The sequence below is a fragment of the Chrysochloris asiatica genome, unplaced genomic scaffold, assembly GCF_000296735.1.
Source record: "Chrysochloris asiatica unplaced genomic scaffold, ChrAsi1.0 scaffold00051, whole genome shotgun sequence".
Taxonomy (NCBI): domain Eukaryota; kingdom Metazoa; phylum Chordata; class Mammalia; order Afrosoricida; family Chrysochloridae; genus Chrysochloris; species Chrysochloris asiatica.
Window position 1 is genome coordinate 15,832,644 of NW_006408569.1, and position 17,650 is coordinate 15,850,293.

General features: G+C 38.4%; 1 protein-coding gene across 2 annotated transcripts in view; it reads right to left on the reverse strand.

The window, feature by feature from the left end:
* The window catches only part of GRIA3 (glutamate receptor, ionotropic, AMPA 3), a 491,170-nt gene that overhangs the window by 16,641 nt on the left and 456,879 nt on the right, over positions 1-17,650 (reverse strand). The window contains exons 13-14 of one of the 2 annotated variants that reach the window (XM_006862853.1): positions 8,046-8,293; positions 7,369-7,483 (exon numbers count right to left, since the gene is read on the reverse strand). In XM_006862853.1, the coding sequence (XP_006862915.1) occupies positions 7,369-7,483; positions 8,046-8,293 (363 nt within the window). The remainder of the gene's footprint in view (positions 1-7,368; positions 7,484-8,045; positions 8,294-17,650) is intronic. The other variant, XM_006862852.1, reaches the window with a different exon arrangement.

A 17,650-nucleotide genomic window follows, 5' to 3' on the forward strand; every position in this document is an offset into this window, starting at 1 on the left:
TTCAGTTCACAAATGTGGCTCAAACCTATTTAACTCCTTGCTAATGGGATCATAATTTAATATAAGTGCAAAGAGCAAATTCAATAATGCATGCATATAACATTAGAAGTTGAAAGCTGTGAGTCATTTCATTAAGGATCTAACAATGCTAGTGATTGAAACCTATTGATGAGTGTCTATGCTAAAGAAGCAGCCCCAAAAGCAACTTTTAGATATGTAGATAAAAATCCAGTAGCATTTCCACATGAGAACGTGTCCAACTCAAAGCAATAGACCCCTTGATTCCATAGGTTATGAGATTCACTGATGGATTTCTGCCAACTTCCCTCTCTTGAATCCAAACCCATTATGGCTTGTGGACTATTTCACACAGCATAATTTTTCAGAAAGACTTCATATCCAATTTGTCCCTGACAGCTAGAAAGAAGGGCTTCAAGGAAGAGGCCAAGTTCTAGTTAAACCAGTTTTGGTTAAAATGTGGTCTCAGATACTTTCCTAAGTATACAATTGGTCTAATTTACTTTAAAAACCTGCTTTAAGATCTATTAAAGTCCAAACTATCAAATATGGCTGTGTATTATTGTGTATATGTGTGTTACCTTTAGTTCAGCCTAATGAAACTAAGAGAAGTATAGACTGAAAAGACAAAGAGAAAACAATCTTTACCAGAAACTCTATGAAGAGTGTTTCTGAAGACATCTCATTCATTCCCCTGACTCTGGGCAAAATATGCATTTGACAGTTCAATCTGATGGATACCAGTATTCTCTTGTATTCCCAGTAGACATCCCTTGATCATGATCCATAGAAAAACAATCAGTCTTAGCTTACTCTCAAAAAGATTGCAACAAATGGAGTCCATACTTCAGAACTGAAAGCTGACTTCCGATTACCATGTCAGGGCACACACCACCTTCTTTTAGATGCATTCTAGCAGTCACACATCTGCATCCCCAACAATGAGGCGAGACAGGACAATATATAAATATCTATCTTAAAGTAATGTGTGCTGCCTTTGGTCTATAGTTTGAGAAATATTTGCTTCAAGGCCAGATGAAATTAAGGAATAAGATGAACCCAGCACTTGGACCACCCTTTTGCCACCTCTGACCAGTGGAGATTTGTCTCATGTGCCAAGGGCCAAATGCTATACCGCTCTCTAGGAAATCAAAATAGAATGGATTTCAATTGTTCTTATAAAAGAATCTGCCCCCACCCTGCTTCACCAATCCCAACTCCCACCCTCATCAAATGTATTTCACTTGCTTCAAATATTTCATATTTCTGTACCATCTTTCAGACAGTTTAGCTCTATAATCATCCCTCCAATTGAGAAGAAACCAAAGGGCTGATCTTAGAGGGGCAGAAAAGGTATAAACATACACCTTTCACTCTCTGCCAGGACAATGGTGTCTTTCCTCCTGACAGTTGTATAACAGCATTCTTACCTTCAGGCTTTTCACTCCTGTTGCTCTTTCTGTAGCTCTGGTGTTAGACAGTTGGTCATTATTTGTCAATAAGAAACACATCCCAGTTATCAAGATAACATCAAAGGTCCTAATCATAGACATCTATACATCTATATAGGCCATACAGTCAATTTCAAAAAATCACTAGAATGGAATGACTTTAAAAGTGTTTTCTTCCTGGATTACAACATTTTTTTTTTTTTTTCCGGTGATAAAGTATATTCTTTAACACCATCTGGTAAATTGCAATGGCTTTGGCAGCCACTAGACTGGTTCAGTTCTTAAGGCAAAAAAGTCCCTTGCTTGAAGCAGCCACTTGAGAGAAAGTGAAGATTTGCTCTTGGGAAGAAGACCTGAGTAAGTTCAAGGAGCAAATTTAGTCACCACCAGGAAAGAAAATGATCAGGTTCTTCATACTTCCAGGAAGCAGTACCAGCACAGATACATGCAAACCAATGAAGAGTATAACATACTCACCCTACTCCTCGATCCCAAACCAGAGTCTCAGGCATTCACAGGAACTTCTGCTAAGACCCAGGGAGTGCCATCGATCTGTAATGATTCTTGTCTACACACATAACAGTGTCAATAAAAAGTCATCAGGGGTCCATCTTAACCCTGGGTATCCAAAATGTCTACCTTTAGGGGTGGCTCCTGCCAATAAAAGGTCCATCTTGTTGCAGGTAAAAGGCAGATGCAGGTTCACATCCATTACCCAAGGCCCAAGAATGTCAAAGAATTCTGGGTGCGGAAGAGAAGTGGTTAAGAGACGGTGGCATAGGAGAGGAGAATTGTAGACATACATGGAAGAAGAAATACACACAAAACTGAAGATCTCATTTATATATATGTGAAATACAGTACAGCCTCATTCATCTATGCACCACTAAATAGGAAGCTGAAGGAATTTGAAAATGGGCTGTTCTGAAGTGTTGACTTTTTACTATCTCTGAAGAGAAGGCTTGCTAAACAAATGAATGGAGTTTAGGGGGAGAGAGGAAGATTGTCAGTGATAGAGGCAAGAAATATGTTTGGATATCTTATGACAACAAACTCTTTTTAGGTACTTTAGAAAGCACCTTTGTGAAAGAAACACAACTAATTTTCATTGCAAGCTACTTTTTGAGTCTATTAAAACAAGTTCTCCAAATTCTTCCCTAGCCTCACATTTGTTAATTCATTCTAGTACCTATATATTTTCGAAGCTGATGAAACTCCATTTCTCCAGCACTCATTCTATAAGTCATAAAGAACAATTTATTTAAATAATGAAAGTTTTTAATGTCTCTCCTATACTTATCTCTCACTTTCTACATGCCTTACAACCTAAGGAGCCTTGGTGGAGCAATGGTTACAGCTCTTGGCCCCAACAGGTCAGTGGTTTGAACTCATCAGCTCAAGGGAGAAAGATGTGGCAGGCAGTCTGTGTCTGTAAAGATTTACAGCCTTGGAAACCCTACGGGGCAGTTCTACCCTGTCCTATAGGGTAGTTATAAGTCAGAATCAACTCAAAGGCAGTAAGTTTATCATATACTTCTCATTGCAGTTAAAGTGTTCTAAGTGGTCCCATTTAAAACATTCTGTTCCACTGTTCCCAAAAGTAAACAAGTCTTACTTGTCACACTATGTGTATTGATTTTCAGCTTGGTGAATATGGTTACTGGAAATGTACTTAGATCTTTTTATAGAATTAAAGTCAGGTACAATTGTAGGGTGAGGTGAGGTAGGGTTTGTAATCCTTTGACTCATCAAGTCAGTCCAGATATGGATAGCTTGTATCACTGACCCAACCTCCTCTCATAAGGTAACGATAGATGGGAAAGCTCAGAGAATGAAGCAGGGTGCCTGAGGTATTAGGACAACCTAAGAATCTGAAGCAACAGGCAGCTGTGGAGGGCAGCTGATGAGTCTATATGGTAATTCATCAGTTAAACCCCCATTCTGGTGTGATTTACAAGGACAGACTTTCAATGGCTGTGTCACAAACCCATGGTGATCAGGGTTTATCGCTGAAACAACCTACTATCTCTTAATTACCACATTTGCACAACATTGTAATAAAGCACTAACACAAAAGGGTGATTTGCAGTTTGCAGGTTAAAAATTCCCAAACAGCAGCTCTAATTTCCATGATCCCTCCCTGTGCATTTATAAAATGTCCATCAAGGAAGGATCAAGTCTGCTTTGTTTAAACCCTCTTAGTCCACGTTTAGGAAATTGGTAAAGCCAAGCAATATTTCGGTAGGTAGCCTGTAGATCTGGCTCAGTGACCGACCTTGCTCTTAATTACTTATTTGGAAAATAAATTACACAAATAATGACTTCATTAATTTAAGCATGTGCACAATTAAAACAGCCTGAAATGTTGCTGATTATTTCCACAGAATAGCAAATTTTCTAGAATAGCCTCAGAATGTGTAATGTCACATGCCAGAGGGGAAATAGTCAACAATTTAATATAATTGCCCATTTATCATTATTTAAAGGTTGCAGGAGAGAGACAGAGAGATAAATAATACAGGTATTTCTCCCTCTCCTGGTTTCAGAGATAATAGGTGTGAAAGCATTTTGAAAAAGTGAAAGTACTCATAAATGCCAGGCTTTGTGATTATTGTCATTTTCGTAATCAGTACCGAGGACTGGAATGGCTTAAATATGCCATTTTCCGCATAACTAAGGTGGTTCAGAATGAATCTGATTCTTATGGAAACATATCACATGCAATCAGATTCACATTGCTCACTGGATGGGCACATGTGATAAATTATCTTCTGCAATATTATCACAAGAGATGATCCTGAAATTCAGCAGAGATTTGAGACAGCATTAGCTGTGTGACCTTCTCAAAGTCATCATCATCCCTGAGTCTCACTTGTTCTGTGAAATGATTCAACAGGCAATTGTCATGTTAACTGCCATGGGATATAATAAGTGTGAATCTCAAGCCATTTCACTAACACAGTAAAAATCACTGATTTGGACTAAACAGTCTGAATGAGTAAAGAGCGACCTGAATTACAAAATAAGTTTGAAGAATGACAGTCTTATTACTTTAAGTCTAGCTTGTAATTCAAACTGACTACAAAATGCTGCCACAGTGGAGATCCTCACGAGAATGACTTTAGTAGATAGAGTTGTAATGAATATGATTATATCTAATAGATGCTTCTAACATTTGAAAAGGTTCGTTCTCGGAAGGAAAAAAAAGTCACCTTGTAATCTAGTCTAGCTCTTCATTTGCGTAGCAAACCTCTCTTGTCTGTATCCCTGATAATATAAAATTAAACTGTAGACTTGTTCCTGTCCAATTTACCATAAATTATTAATTAGAGGGCTCCAAATTAATGAGGTTTCACTGCCATTTATACCTCCTTCTCCATTAATTTGTTTTTAGCATTACCACCAAATAGTGACAAAACAGAATCAAGTTAATCTCTTGCCCCTTCTCTTGCTCACTCCCAGAAAACAGCAGGTAGCAAGAATGAAGACGATTAAGGCAAATTCATTGTTAATCCAGAAATGGAATAAGCAATTGTTGGATATGCAGCATTGATATCCATAGTTGAGAAAGGGGTTGACTTATTTCAAAAGGTTGACTGGAAGAATGACCAAGAAAAGCGGTTTGAAAGAGGTCTAGCAGATAACACTATGGTCATGGCAGTTGAAAACGTTTAAGATATATTGAAATTGTTTTCTATTTGCAAATCTGGAAATCATGGGCTGGCAAAATGGTTATTTGATAAAAATTTTGCAGCAGTATCAGCTGATGGAAAAAATAAAGCTTGATTGCTGGTTGTGTTTAACAAATAGCTGGTCTAAACTTTTAGGGATCTATCTTCATGATACCAAAACATCTGGGTGAAGAGTAAAAATTCAGTCCAATACATGTAGCTTTTTGTTTGTTTACATAGCATCAAACGTCTGGCTATTTGAAAACTTCTGTGCACTTGACATCATTTGGATGGGTTAGAATCATGATGATATAGTCCATGGATCCTTTTAAAATCATATTGATTATGAATGATGAATTCATGAGAGCAATGCATTCATTCCAGCTCAATTTTCACTCTGCAACTCACTTGACTGATACAATTAAGTTCTCTGTGGCGTGCTAATTAAATGAGAAAAAGACCAGGAAGAAGGTGCTAAGTACTTTTGAGTATCAGATTAGTCATTGTAAAACTCAAATGAGCCAAAAGCTTGGCTAAACTGTTAATGTCATCAATTCACACTGGTGGGAAAGGAAGTTACTGCTTTTTGACACATAGTAAAACCTTGATTAATTGGAATCCATGAGGAATGAATGGAATTTTCAATAAGAATACTCATTTTGTTTCATTCTTGGCTAATACGTTTTTTTTTCTTAAAATGCTTGTATCCACTTTCTCACCTCAGGGAAGCAGCTTCTAATGTTTGATTGTCAATCCAGATGGAGAAGAGATCTGAGATAGAGCTGACTGTGACCTCACTCCAAGGTCATCTCTTGGTAAGTGATTTAAAACAAATCAATTCCTTGAAGTCTTCTTTCTGGGTACTATTGATAGTTTCTCATCAAAATGAAGTGGAGGGGGGTGATAATTCAGTTAGCTGGAGTACTGGTTAGGTGACTTCTGGTTAATCAAGGTTTTACATTAAAAAGGCCTCACCAGTATCTGGTAAGATTATGTGCTGAAGAAAGTTCTTTCAAAATTAATTTCTTTGAAACTGCTCTGGATCAGTGTTTCCAAACCCATATTCTACTGCAGACTGGCAAACTAACTTTTCCATCAGGGTTCTGAGGAACGGAGAGTGAATGAGAGGAGCAGAAGTGTAATCATTGCCTATGAAGGAGAAAAGTTTTGGCTTGCCTGTCTGTTGGTCAGTGGTTAGGAAACACTGTTCTTCATCTTAAGATGCCCATTTTTCTTGATTGTACAAGAGCTGATCTTATAGGCTTCAATATAATTCTCATGCCTCTTAGGCTGATGGAGGATTCTGTTTTCAGGTTCTCTCCTGTACTTACCCAGTGTGCCTTTCCATCACTTGGTATCTTGCCATCTGAGCTTGCCCCTATCTCTTGTTGCTTGAATGGTGGTTATTCATTCATTTTAGCCCTGAAGAGTGTTAAGGAGCCAAAGGAATGCCAAGTAAGATGAAGTTTCTCATGATGGTAGCCTGGATAAGAATTAGACCTGCCTGAATCAAGAACATGGCTAGGAAGCCAAATCAGGGATTTATACACACATAGTACCACAGTTAAGCGACGCATTTGTTTAAATATACAAAATGTCTTTGCAAAGTCTATATATGGGGTGGCCTATTGAAGAAAGACCCCATTTAACTTGAAACCTACCTTGTTCTTTTGGCTTTCAAGTTATATGGGGCCTGCTTAAATGGACCATCACATATAGAGAGAAACATTTCATCACCCATACACATAATTGAAGAAGCCAGCCCTAACCAACTAAGCAAGCTCTGTGAGCAACCATCACGTCCTAGGGAAAACAACAACAACAAAGGCTATATAACCTGACTGTTCAGTACATGGATCTGATTTCTCAGACCACTCAACTGAGGCAGGCGGGACCGTCTCATAGGAAAGCCTTGGGCTCTTGAAAGCCTAGGGTTATGAAACACACATCATGGCCTTCATAAGGCAACCCGTCTGGTGTGCGAAGGGAAGAAAGGGATATGGATAGGGAGCCTCTGTCTGGGAGTTTAAGAAGGGATCCAAGTTAGATAAAAAATGTGGGCAGTCGCCTGAAGTTTTTTCTGTTCCCAAGGCTGCCAGGCAGGGGAATAACCTGGTCATTCCACTTTATATGTTAGTCTTGTCGTGCTCTCTCCTCAATAGTAAGATAACAGTCTTGCCGATTACTCGTCACTAAGGGTACCCGGTTGTGGTGACATTGAGGCTGACCTTGGAGTCACCGCCCCCGCTGCCGCACTCTCCTTTGTCGTACCACCATTTGTTTTTCAATTTGTCCAAGAGGCCTTGCTCATTCAGTTTTAATACTGCCAGGTTAACAGCATTTCTTGAAACGATAAAACATAACTTGTAAGAAAATGCACAAATGCTTAGGAAATCGTTAACGTATAAAAAGGAGCACAAGAGGACAAATTGGCTAAATTTCACAGAACGTGGAGCTATAAAAATGTCTGTACAGTAAATACAGGGTTAAATATTGGAAGGTGGCATGGAGGATAACATTTGCTCAAAACTGAAGTGTGCGGGATGGGGAAATTGTCTTTGAGAAAAAAAGTAACAAGAACACCACATTCATGCAATTAACATTCGTCACATATGGCACCATAACTTGGCTTTTACCATTTAAATTGAAAAAGCCGTTGAACTGTAAAATTAAAACAGCAACAAACAGTCAGAGAGGACAACACAGAGAGAGAACATTAAAAAAAAATGGATGCATTAAATAGATGAAACCATAATTTACCGTCTTATTTAACTCCATGGAATATTGTAGATTTTAAACTTTTAAAAGTTACCTCAAAATCCACAAGAAAGAAAATGACAACAAAATGCATCAGGGTAGGTGGAATACTATAACAACATGGATATTGTTATATTATTCCACCCACCTTAATGCTGAGCCTTTAGGGGTTGCCACACCATAGCCTTTGGAATCCAGATTTCCACCAACTTTCATCGTATCACATGGTTTTCTCTGCTCAATGTACTCATTCATGGTTGACTCCAGCAGGAAGGCGAATTTTCCTTTGGACTTTCGCACACGGGCCACTCCATCTGCTGTTGTTTTGGTAAACACAGATGGCTCTGCCGATTTCATATAAGACCACATTTTCTCATAGACAGCAATTTTGGATCTCTGCAATGAAGGGATATAGATTCTTAGAGCTACTAAAATTTAAAACTGAAAGAGGCAATGGATTTCAGTCATTTTTTTTACTGCAGTCCACAGTATGAAAAACATGTTACATTGCAACCCAGTAGACAAAAATATGTAGACATATTTTTGAGTAAAGTTCCTCAAAACCCTTGCTTTGTGTGATGCTCTCCTATTTTCTATTCTGTTTGAATTCACTTTTTTAAGGAGAGCATTTATTTATGCTTTCAAACACCCAAGACAGTAAAAATAGTTTTCATACTGTTTTTCAATTGCTCATGCATTCCATATATTTTGGGAACTGGCTAATGTCCTGAACCATCTCAATTTATTCTGTTTTTCCCATCCCAGATTCACTCGTGACTCATCTATGCTATACTGTGTCCTGGGAGGCTGATCCTTTGGTAATGAGTCACACGCTTTCTTGACAGTGGGCTACTAGTGGGAAGTACCATCAGGAGAAGAGAGATAGGAGATTGGGAGAAGAACGTAGTCAGGGCTTTTCTTCCTGACTTTCTATTGCTGTGTTTCCACAGTAGCCATGTTCTCCATGACTATAGCTGTGTCAGAGGTTCCATCTTCCATGGCTCTAGCTCTTAATAGTCTCAGGATTATTCATGTTGTGCAACCTTTGTCACTATCTTTTTCCAGATAATTCTACCCCATTTACATAAACTAAATTTACTCTAAGCAAAAACTTATTCTTACCGCTTTCTAAGACTGAAACTCAAAGGGAACACACAAACAATCTTGTATGTTCCTTGGTGATTGCCCTGGTCCACTTGTGAGTGGAAGTGGGGGAAATGCAGCAAATGAAGACATGGGATGAGTTTGGCCATGTTCCATAGACACCCGATGACCTTGAGATGAGCAAGAGAAGAGGAAGGGCTGGCTGGTTTGAAGTTCAGGGAGATATGTGAACTCCCGAGCTCAAAGATACTGATCTAGCCACTGGGGGGCTAGAGCTGAGAGTGAAGTGGCCAGTAAGTCTGAAGTGGGGGGAGGCTCACAAGAATGCCCAAACTTGCAGATAGTATCAATTTGACCTAGCTTTGATGGCTTACTTATCAGAACTGACTAGAGGGAAATAAAGAAGTTTGATACAGGAAGCAAGTGTAATTTGCTACAATTTGATGAACTGGACCTTTGTTTATGGATGAAGTTGCCCAACATGCCAACCGAATACAGAATGATTCTTCATATCAAAGAACAAGCTTGCCTCCTCAGGTCACTGGTTTGATAGGAACCGGCCAGTTAGACTTCAGTTATCGGAGTCGGGGAGTGGGGGCTATAAAGGCATGAAGTGGCTGGCTTACCAGCTTTAATGAGGGTGCTTAGTGTCAGAATGAAGGGGGTAAGATAGAATCCCCACTGAATAGTTTTTCTCTTGTACAGATAGATGTGTCTGGTGATGATGGGGATAGAGGATTTTATGATTCAGTTGTAAAAGTATGAGTAATTGTTATCAGGACTAATGGCGATTGTCATAACTGTAAACTTAGAAGAGGTGTAATTAAAAGGGGGGAGCAGTTAATCTGTCATTTTAGGAACAGAGGACCCTAGGACCATCATGAAGGAAGAGCATGAGAGGAACGAGGGATCCTAACCAGAAAAATGCTGACAACAGAGATGGTGGCAGAGGCTTGGCATAGGGAGACAGAGCAGCAGAGGACTATAGGCTCATGGACTGAGAAAGACAGTGTGCCTGCTGGCAGTTGGCTGGCTTGGAAAATGTGCCCCTTAGACATTTAAATGAATATATATTTTCAGTGTGGTATGTGTACAGCAAAAAACAAACCAAAGAAAGGTAATAAAGGTAAATATTGTTATCTGATGGTGCATGGAGGGAATGGTAGCCATTGCAATGATTTGTTGAATGTAAAACTGATGATCTGCCCTGTAAACCTTAACTCACTCAATTCACAATAAAAACTTAAAAAAAAAAAAAAAAAAGCCAAAAAACGTACTCTTCTCTCTCCCTTGTTTTGTTGTTGAGTTGATTCCGACCCATAGTGACCCTGTACATGGTTTCCGAGGAGCGTCTCATGGGTTTGAACCACTGACCTTGTGCTTCACAGTCCAGCCACTACATGTGCTAATTTCATATAAGTGAGAACATGCAGTATTTTTCCTTTGGCTACTGACTTATTTCACTCAGTATGAAGTTTTGAAGGTTCATCTATGTTGTGGTATGATCAGGACCTCATTTCTCTTTCCTGGTGTGGCGCTGTAGGATAAACACTGGATTGCAAGGTTTATTTGAACTGTAAGGTCAGTGGTTCAAACTCACCAGCTGCTCCTTGGAAAACCCAGTGAGTCAGAACTGACTTGATAGTATTTAACAACAACAATATTCCATTGTATGTATACACCACATTTTGTTTATCCATTTATCTGTTGATGGGTATTTCAGTCATTCATACCTTTTGGCTATTACGTCTGAGTTTATATAAACAAATTCAGTTATCCATCCATCCTTTAAATAAGCATTTATTGAACAACTATTATGGTGTGGTGCTGTAGGATAAGCATTGAACTGAAAGGTTGTTTGAACTTCAAGGTTGGTGGTTCAAACTCACCAGCTGCTCCTTGGAAACCTTAAACAGGGTTGCCATTAGTTGGAACCAACTTGATGGCACTTAACAACAACAGCAGTATATAATAAAGCACTCTACTACTGGGGATGTGAATATAGTAGAATGGTCTCAGTTTGAGGCCACACCAAAACTGTTAGTTCTATCTACCAAGTCAAGTAACCCTTGTGTTTACTTGTAGGATTTTTAATTGAGTCACATTAAATTTCATATCATTTCAAGTGGTCCTAATATATGTACTAAATGCTTACTCAGTCTTCAATTCTGCATTAGATATCCTAGAAAATATGAAGGAAGCATAGTGTCAATACCCCCAGTAGTGTTCAATTGAGTTGGGGGCTGTCCTTAATAATGAAAACCCCAGAAAAAAATTCTGAGGTAATATTTGACTATAGGTATGAACAACTGCCATCCTCACAATCGTTGTTATGCTTGAGCCCATTACCGCTGTCACTGTGTTGTCACCCCCATCTCATTGGGGTCTTTTTGGCTGACCCTCCATTTTATCAAGCACAATGTCCTCCAGGGACTGGTCCCTTCTGATAATGTGTCCAAAGTATGAGAGATGAAGTCTTGCCATCCTGACTTCTAAGGAACATTTTAGCTGCACTTCTTCCAAGGTAGACTTGTTAATTCTTCTGTTAGTCCATGGTAATTTCAATATTCTTCTCCAACATCAGAATTCAACTGTATCAATTCCTCTGCAGTCTTCCTTATTCATTGTCCAACTTTCACATGCATATCAAGGCAATTGAAAATACCATAGTCCTTTAACTGATATTTTTGCTCTTGAACACTTTAAAGAGTTTTTTTTTTTTTTGGCAGATTTACCTAATGCAAGACATACTTTGATTTCTTAACTGCCGCTTCCATGAGTATTGATTGTTGATCCAAGCAAGATGAAGTCGTTGACAATTTAGATCGTTTCTCCATTTATCATGATGCTATTTATTGGTCCAATTGTGAGGAATTTTGTTTTCTTTACATTGAGGTGAAATCCTGAAGTATTTGATTTTCACCAGTAAGTATTTCAAGTCCTCTTCATTTCCAGCAAGCAAGGTTGTATCATCTGCATATTGCAGATTGTTAGTCTTTCTCCAATCCTGATGTCCCATTGTTCATATAATCCAGCTTCTCAAATTATTTGCTCAGCATACAGATTGAGTAAGTATAGTGAGAGGATACAACCTTGACTCACACCTTTCCTGATTTTAAGCAATTCAGCATCCCATTTTTCTATTCAAAGGACTGCCTCTATGTACACATTCCATATGAGCACAATTAAGTGTTCTGGATTACCCATGCGTCACAATATTGTCCATAGTTTATCATGATTCACAGAGTTTAAAGCCTTTGTATAGTCAATAAAGCACAAGTAAACATCTTTCTGGTATTTTCTGCTTTCAGCTAAGATCCATCTGAAGTCAGCAGTGATATCCCTCATTCCATGTCCTCTTCTGAACCAATCTTGCGTTTCTGGCAGTGTACTACAGAAATGTTGATGTACTGCTACAATCATTTAAAAATAGCCTTCAGCAAAATTTTAGTTGCATGTGATATTAATTATATTGTTCAATGATTTCTGCATTCTTTTGGGTCACCTTGTTTTGGAATGGGCACAAATATGGATCTCTTTCAATTGGTTGGTCAAATTTCTTGGCATAGATTTATGAGTGCCTCTAGTGCTGTATCACTTTGTTGAAAGATTTCAATTTGTTTTCCATCAATTCGTGGAACTTTGTTTTATGCCAAAGCCTTCAGTGCAGCTTGGACTTCTTCCTTGAGTACCATAGGTTCTTGATCATATGCTATCTCTTGAAATGTTTGAGCACCAAGCATTGTTTTTTTTTTTCTTTTTTTTTAAGCATTGGTTTTTGGTACAGTGACTTTGTGTATACTTTCCATTTTCTTTTGGTGCTTTCTGCATCATTCAATATTTTACCCATGAAGTCCTCCAGTATTGCAAGTCAAGCCTTGAATTGCTTTTTCTGTTCTTTCAGCTTGAGAAATACTGAGTGTGTTCTTCCCTTTTGGTTTTCTAACTCCAGGTCTTTGCACATTTTATTATAATGCTTGACTTTGTCTTCTTGAACTGCTCTTTGAAACTTTCTGTTCAACTCTTTTACTTCCTCATTTCTTCCATTTGCTTTAGCTTCTCTACACTCAAGAGCAAGTTCCAGAATCTCTCCTGACATCCATTTAGAATTTTTCTCTCTTTCCTGTCTTTTTAATGACCTTTTGCTTTCTTTCTGTATTATGTTCTTGGTGTTATCCCACAACTCTTTCGATCTTTGGTCATTAGTTTCCAATACACCAAATCTGTTTTTGAGATTATCTCTAAATTCAGGTGGGATATATTCAAGGTCTTGCTCTTGCTCTGGGTTTTGCACCTGGCTCATCACGTCTGACCTCCAGTTGTGGCCTATCACCTGATGTGGTTCACTAGCTCCTGCAGTCTTGTGCATCAATGAGTGTCATTCAACCTGATGACTTGTGTCCCTCAGTTCCTGAGACTATGTGGGTGAGGAAAATCCCCCAGACTGACCTCTGAACTTGGGACTTGACAGCCTTCACAATTCTACCACATTTCCATGGTAGAGAAATTGTCCATCACTAACCTGAGCTGTCTGCTTATTCTCCATTGCAAGAACTCCCAGCATTACCTGGAGATCTCTGTGCTTTTCCTTATAATCCCAAATATTCAAAAGAGGTGAGAGAAAAATGGGTGGAAAACTAGTTGATCCAATATTAGACTTTTGGACATATATGAATATTCAATAGGTACTGGACCATATTGGTGACTGTGGTGATTTTACCACTCCTCAGAAGTAAGATAAAGCTTTCTGCTCCCACAAAGATGTACAGTTCAGAAACTCTACACAGGGCCTCTATGAGTCAGAATCAACTCACCAGCACTTAACAAACAACAACAGCATATTCAAGGTCATATTTTGGAACTTGTGGACTTGTTTTAATTCTCTTCAGCTTCAGCTTGAACTTGCGTTGAAACTTGTGATGGTCTTTTCCACAGTCTGCCTCTGGTCTTGTGTGGGCTGATAATATTGAATTTCACCACCATCTCTTCCCACAGATATAGTCAGTTTGATTCCTGTGGATTCCAGCTGGTGAGGTCCATGTGTGTAGTCACCTTTCATATTGTTTTAAAAAGGTTGTTACTGTTATGTGCCATTGAGTTGGTTCCAACTCCTAGCAACCCTGTGTAAGTTTCTGAGGAGTAGTTGGTGGGTTTGAATAGCCAACCTTGTGTTTAACAGTACAGTTCTTATCCTGAAGCACAATACCATGACACTTTAAAAAAAAAAAGGTTTTTACAATGAATAAGTTCATTGGTCTTGCAAAATTCTGTCATGTGATTTCCAGCATCATTTCTATGACCAAGGTCACTATGGATCCTACTTCTTAGTTTCCAACTTTTGCATTCTAATCACCAGTAATTATCAATGCATTTTAATTGCATGTTTGATCAATGTCAGTTGGTAGAATTCTTTAATTTCATAATCACTGACTTTAGTGTTTGGGCGAAAATTGGAATAATAGTGGTATTAATTGATCTTCTTTGTAGGTGTCTGGATAGTATCCTATCACAGATAGCATTGTACTTCAAGATAGATCTTGAAATGTTCTTTTTACAACGAATGCAACACCATTTCTCTTGAATTTGACATTCCCGGCATAGTAAACCATACGATTTTCAAATTCAAAATGGTCAATGCCAGTCTATTTCAGCTCGCTAGTATCTAGGATATCTATCTTTATGCGTTCCATTTCATTTTTGACAACTTCCAATTTCCATAGACTCATACTTCATGTTCCGATTATTAATAGATATTTATAGCTATTCTCCTCATTTTGAATTGTGCCCCATCAGCAAATGAAGATCTAGAAAGCTTTGTTCCATTCGTGTCATTATGGGTCACCTCTATTTTGAAGAGGTAGCTCTTCCCCAGTCGTATTTTGAATGCCTTCCAACCTGAGGGACTCATCTTCTGGTCCTGTATCTGACAGTGTTCTGCTACTATTCATAAGGTTTTCAGTGGCTAATGATTCAGAAGTAGCTCACATCTCCTCCTTCTTCCTAGTGTGTCTTAGTCTGGAAGCTCTGCTGAAACCTTTCCACCATGAGGTGATACCGGTACCATAGCTGTCAGCATCACAGCAACAGGTAATTCACCACAGTATGACAAACTAATAGACGTGTGGTGGAGAGGTGAAATAGTATGACAGTGACAATAAATGTATACCATATTTTCAAATTTTCTTTTATCAGTCTTTGTAGGCCTCACTTTAGCTTTTTAATTCTTTGTTTAGTTGCTGTTCTCTAGACCTCTATCAGATGCATTCTATTTTTCCTGAGGCCTGTTTGGGAACTACCAAAGATATTATCGTGGGAATTAAACATGGTGTTTTTGGCAATCAATCCCTCAGTAAGGCCCATATGGAGTCACTGAAATTGCTCACTGAGATAGGAGCATTCTTGATTCACAAGAAGAATAGCTGAAACATAGTAAGCAAAGCAGAGAAAGGTAGGAAAATAATTCAGAAGGATAGCAAGAGGACGAGTTTTGTAGAGCTCTGTAGGTCATGGTAAAGAGTTTAGGTTTGTTTTATATGTGATGGAAATTATTGAAGAATGTTGAGTAGAATTGTGATAAGATCTGATTTATTTTTTAAAGGATAACTCTGGATGCTGTGTGAAGAATAAGCTAAGGAAGTTCAGAGTACAAGGAAGTAGACTAGGAGGCTTTCCTAATAGTCAGGGAAGAGATGATTATGGCTCTAACTAGGATGGGAGTAATGCTGTGACAAGGAAAGTTTGGACTCAAGATATGCTTTGGGGAGACAGCTAGCAAGACTTGCTGATGGACATGTCCACCTGATGGTTCTAAAGACACTTTGAGGTTAAATATTTCCAAACCAATTTTATTACCTTCCTTGTAAAACCTCATTCTCCTTCTAAATTCTATTAGTAAACTACCAATCTCCAAGCTAGAAAATTTGGTTCTAACTCCTCTCTTGGCCTCTTATTATGTTATGCTAATTCTGACTTAGAAATACCTGTGGAATCTGTCAATCCATTGTCTTTCCTTTCTCATTACCATTGCCCTGGATAAGGCTTCCATTATTTTTTGTCTGAACTGTGTTGTTAGCTACTGTTAAGTCAATCCCCAATTCATGACTACCCCATGCACAATGGAATGAAATGCTTCTCAGTCCCCTGTCATCCTCACGATCTTGCATATTGGACTATTGTGAGTCATAGTTTTTTCATTGGCTGATTTTTGGAAGTAGATTGTCAAGCCTTTCCTTCTTGTTCATCTGAATCTCACAGTTCCGCTGAAACCTGTTCAGCATCATAGCAACACTCAAGCTTGCAGAGACAGATGGGTTATTCCTGTGCTTGTGGTGCACTGGCTGGTAATCAAACCCTGGTCTTCTGTATGGAAGATCTAGAATTTTAGTACTAAACTACCACTGCTGTTTGTCTGGAGCATATTTTCTCCTAACTAGTTTCCCTGCTTCATCTTTCTCTTTAATTTATTCTCCAGCTATCTGGTCAAATTACAAATCTGATCAATTTATTTCCTTCTTTAAAATCCTATTGTTCCTTAGTACCTCCAGGACGAAATCCAAAATCTTATGTGTGTTATTCGGGAGTCTTTATGATTTTGGCTGTACTCTGCTGTGGTCCAGTCACACTGGACTACTGAATGTTCATGGAAATATGCCATACACTTATATGTCATATGCATTTTGTTATGACTTGTTTCTGCATGAATTATCCAGAACTAAAGAACGTTTATTTATCTTACAAGATTAAGAGCAATTGTTATCTTCTGTGAAATGTTTCCTGACTCTATTGCCCCCATAAAAGTGCTTCCTTACTACCCCCCCAAACCATGTTCCTCATACCTTTGCTTATGTGTCTATCTTCCCATGTTACTGAGTACTCCTCAAGGACAAAGTACATACTTTGTTTTACTATTCCTATTGTCAGCTAGGAAAATACCTGATGCACTGTAAGCACTTAAGATGCATTTGGCTAGTAACTGAAGCTTAGTCCTGATTAGATTAACAACTGGCTTGTTGGTCATGTATGCAAAAAGTTGATTAAAAATATTCCTACCAGCATTAGCTTTAGAGCATTGTAGAATTCTAGAGATGAAGTTACTCTCAAGATCACTAGGTCCAATCCCCTCTTAAACCAAGCAGGATATATATTTTGCAATCCTCTTTTTATGCAACTCAGACTGCCTTCGATGCCTACATCAATAACTTTTCCTACAATAATCAAGGCCTTCTGATATTGAAACCTCACTCATTGTCTTTTATACTCATCCCACACCACATTTTCCTCATCTGATGAAAAAAAAAATTGTAAGCATCATAATAAAATACATTCTCAATGACTCTTTTAGCTATTTTATATCAGTAGGAATCTTCTGGTCAGTTCCCCATGGGGGTGGGAATTAAATAATTTAAACATACTGAAAGACATATGTAATGTCTAATATATGTAATGTAAGAACACCTGTATACCTACCAAAAATCTTATAAAATAAAACATTATAAAGTTAGTTGAAGCCCAATTATGCACCCTTTCCCAATTGCACACCTCTACCACAAAGGTATTTGGCTTTATCTTCTCGAGCTGATCTTTGAAATTTCCTGTTCAGCTCTTGCACCTCTTCAATTTTTCCATTTGCTTTGGCCCCCCTACGCTGGA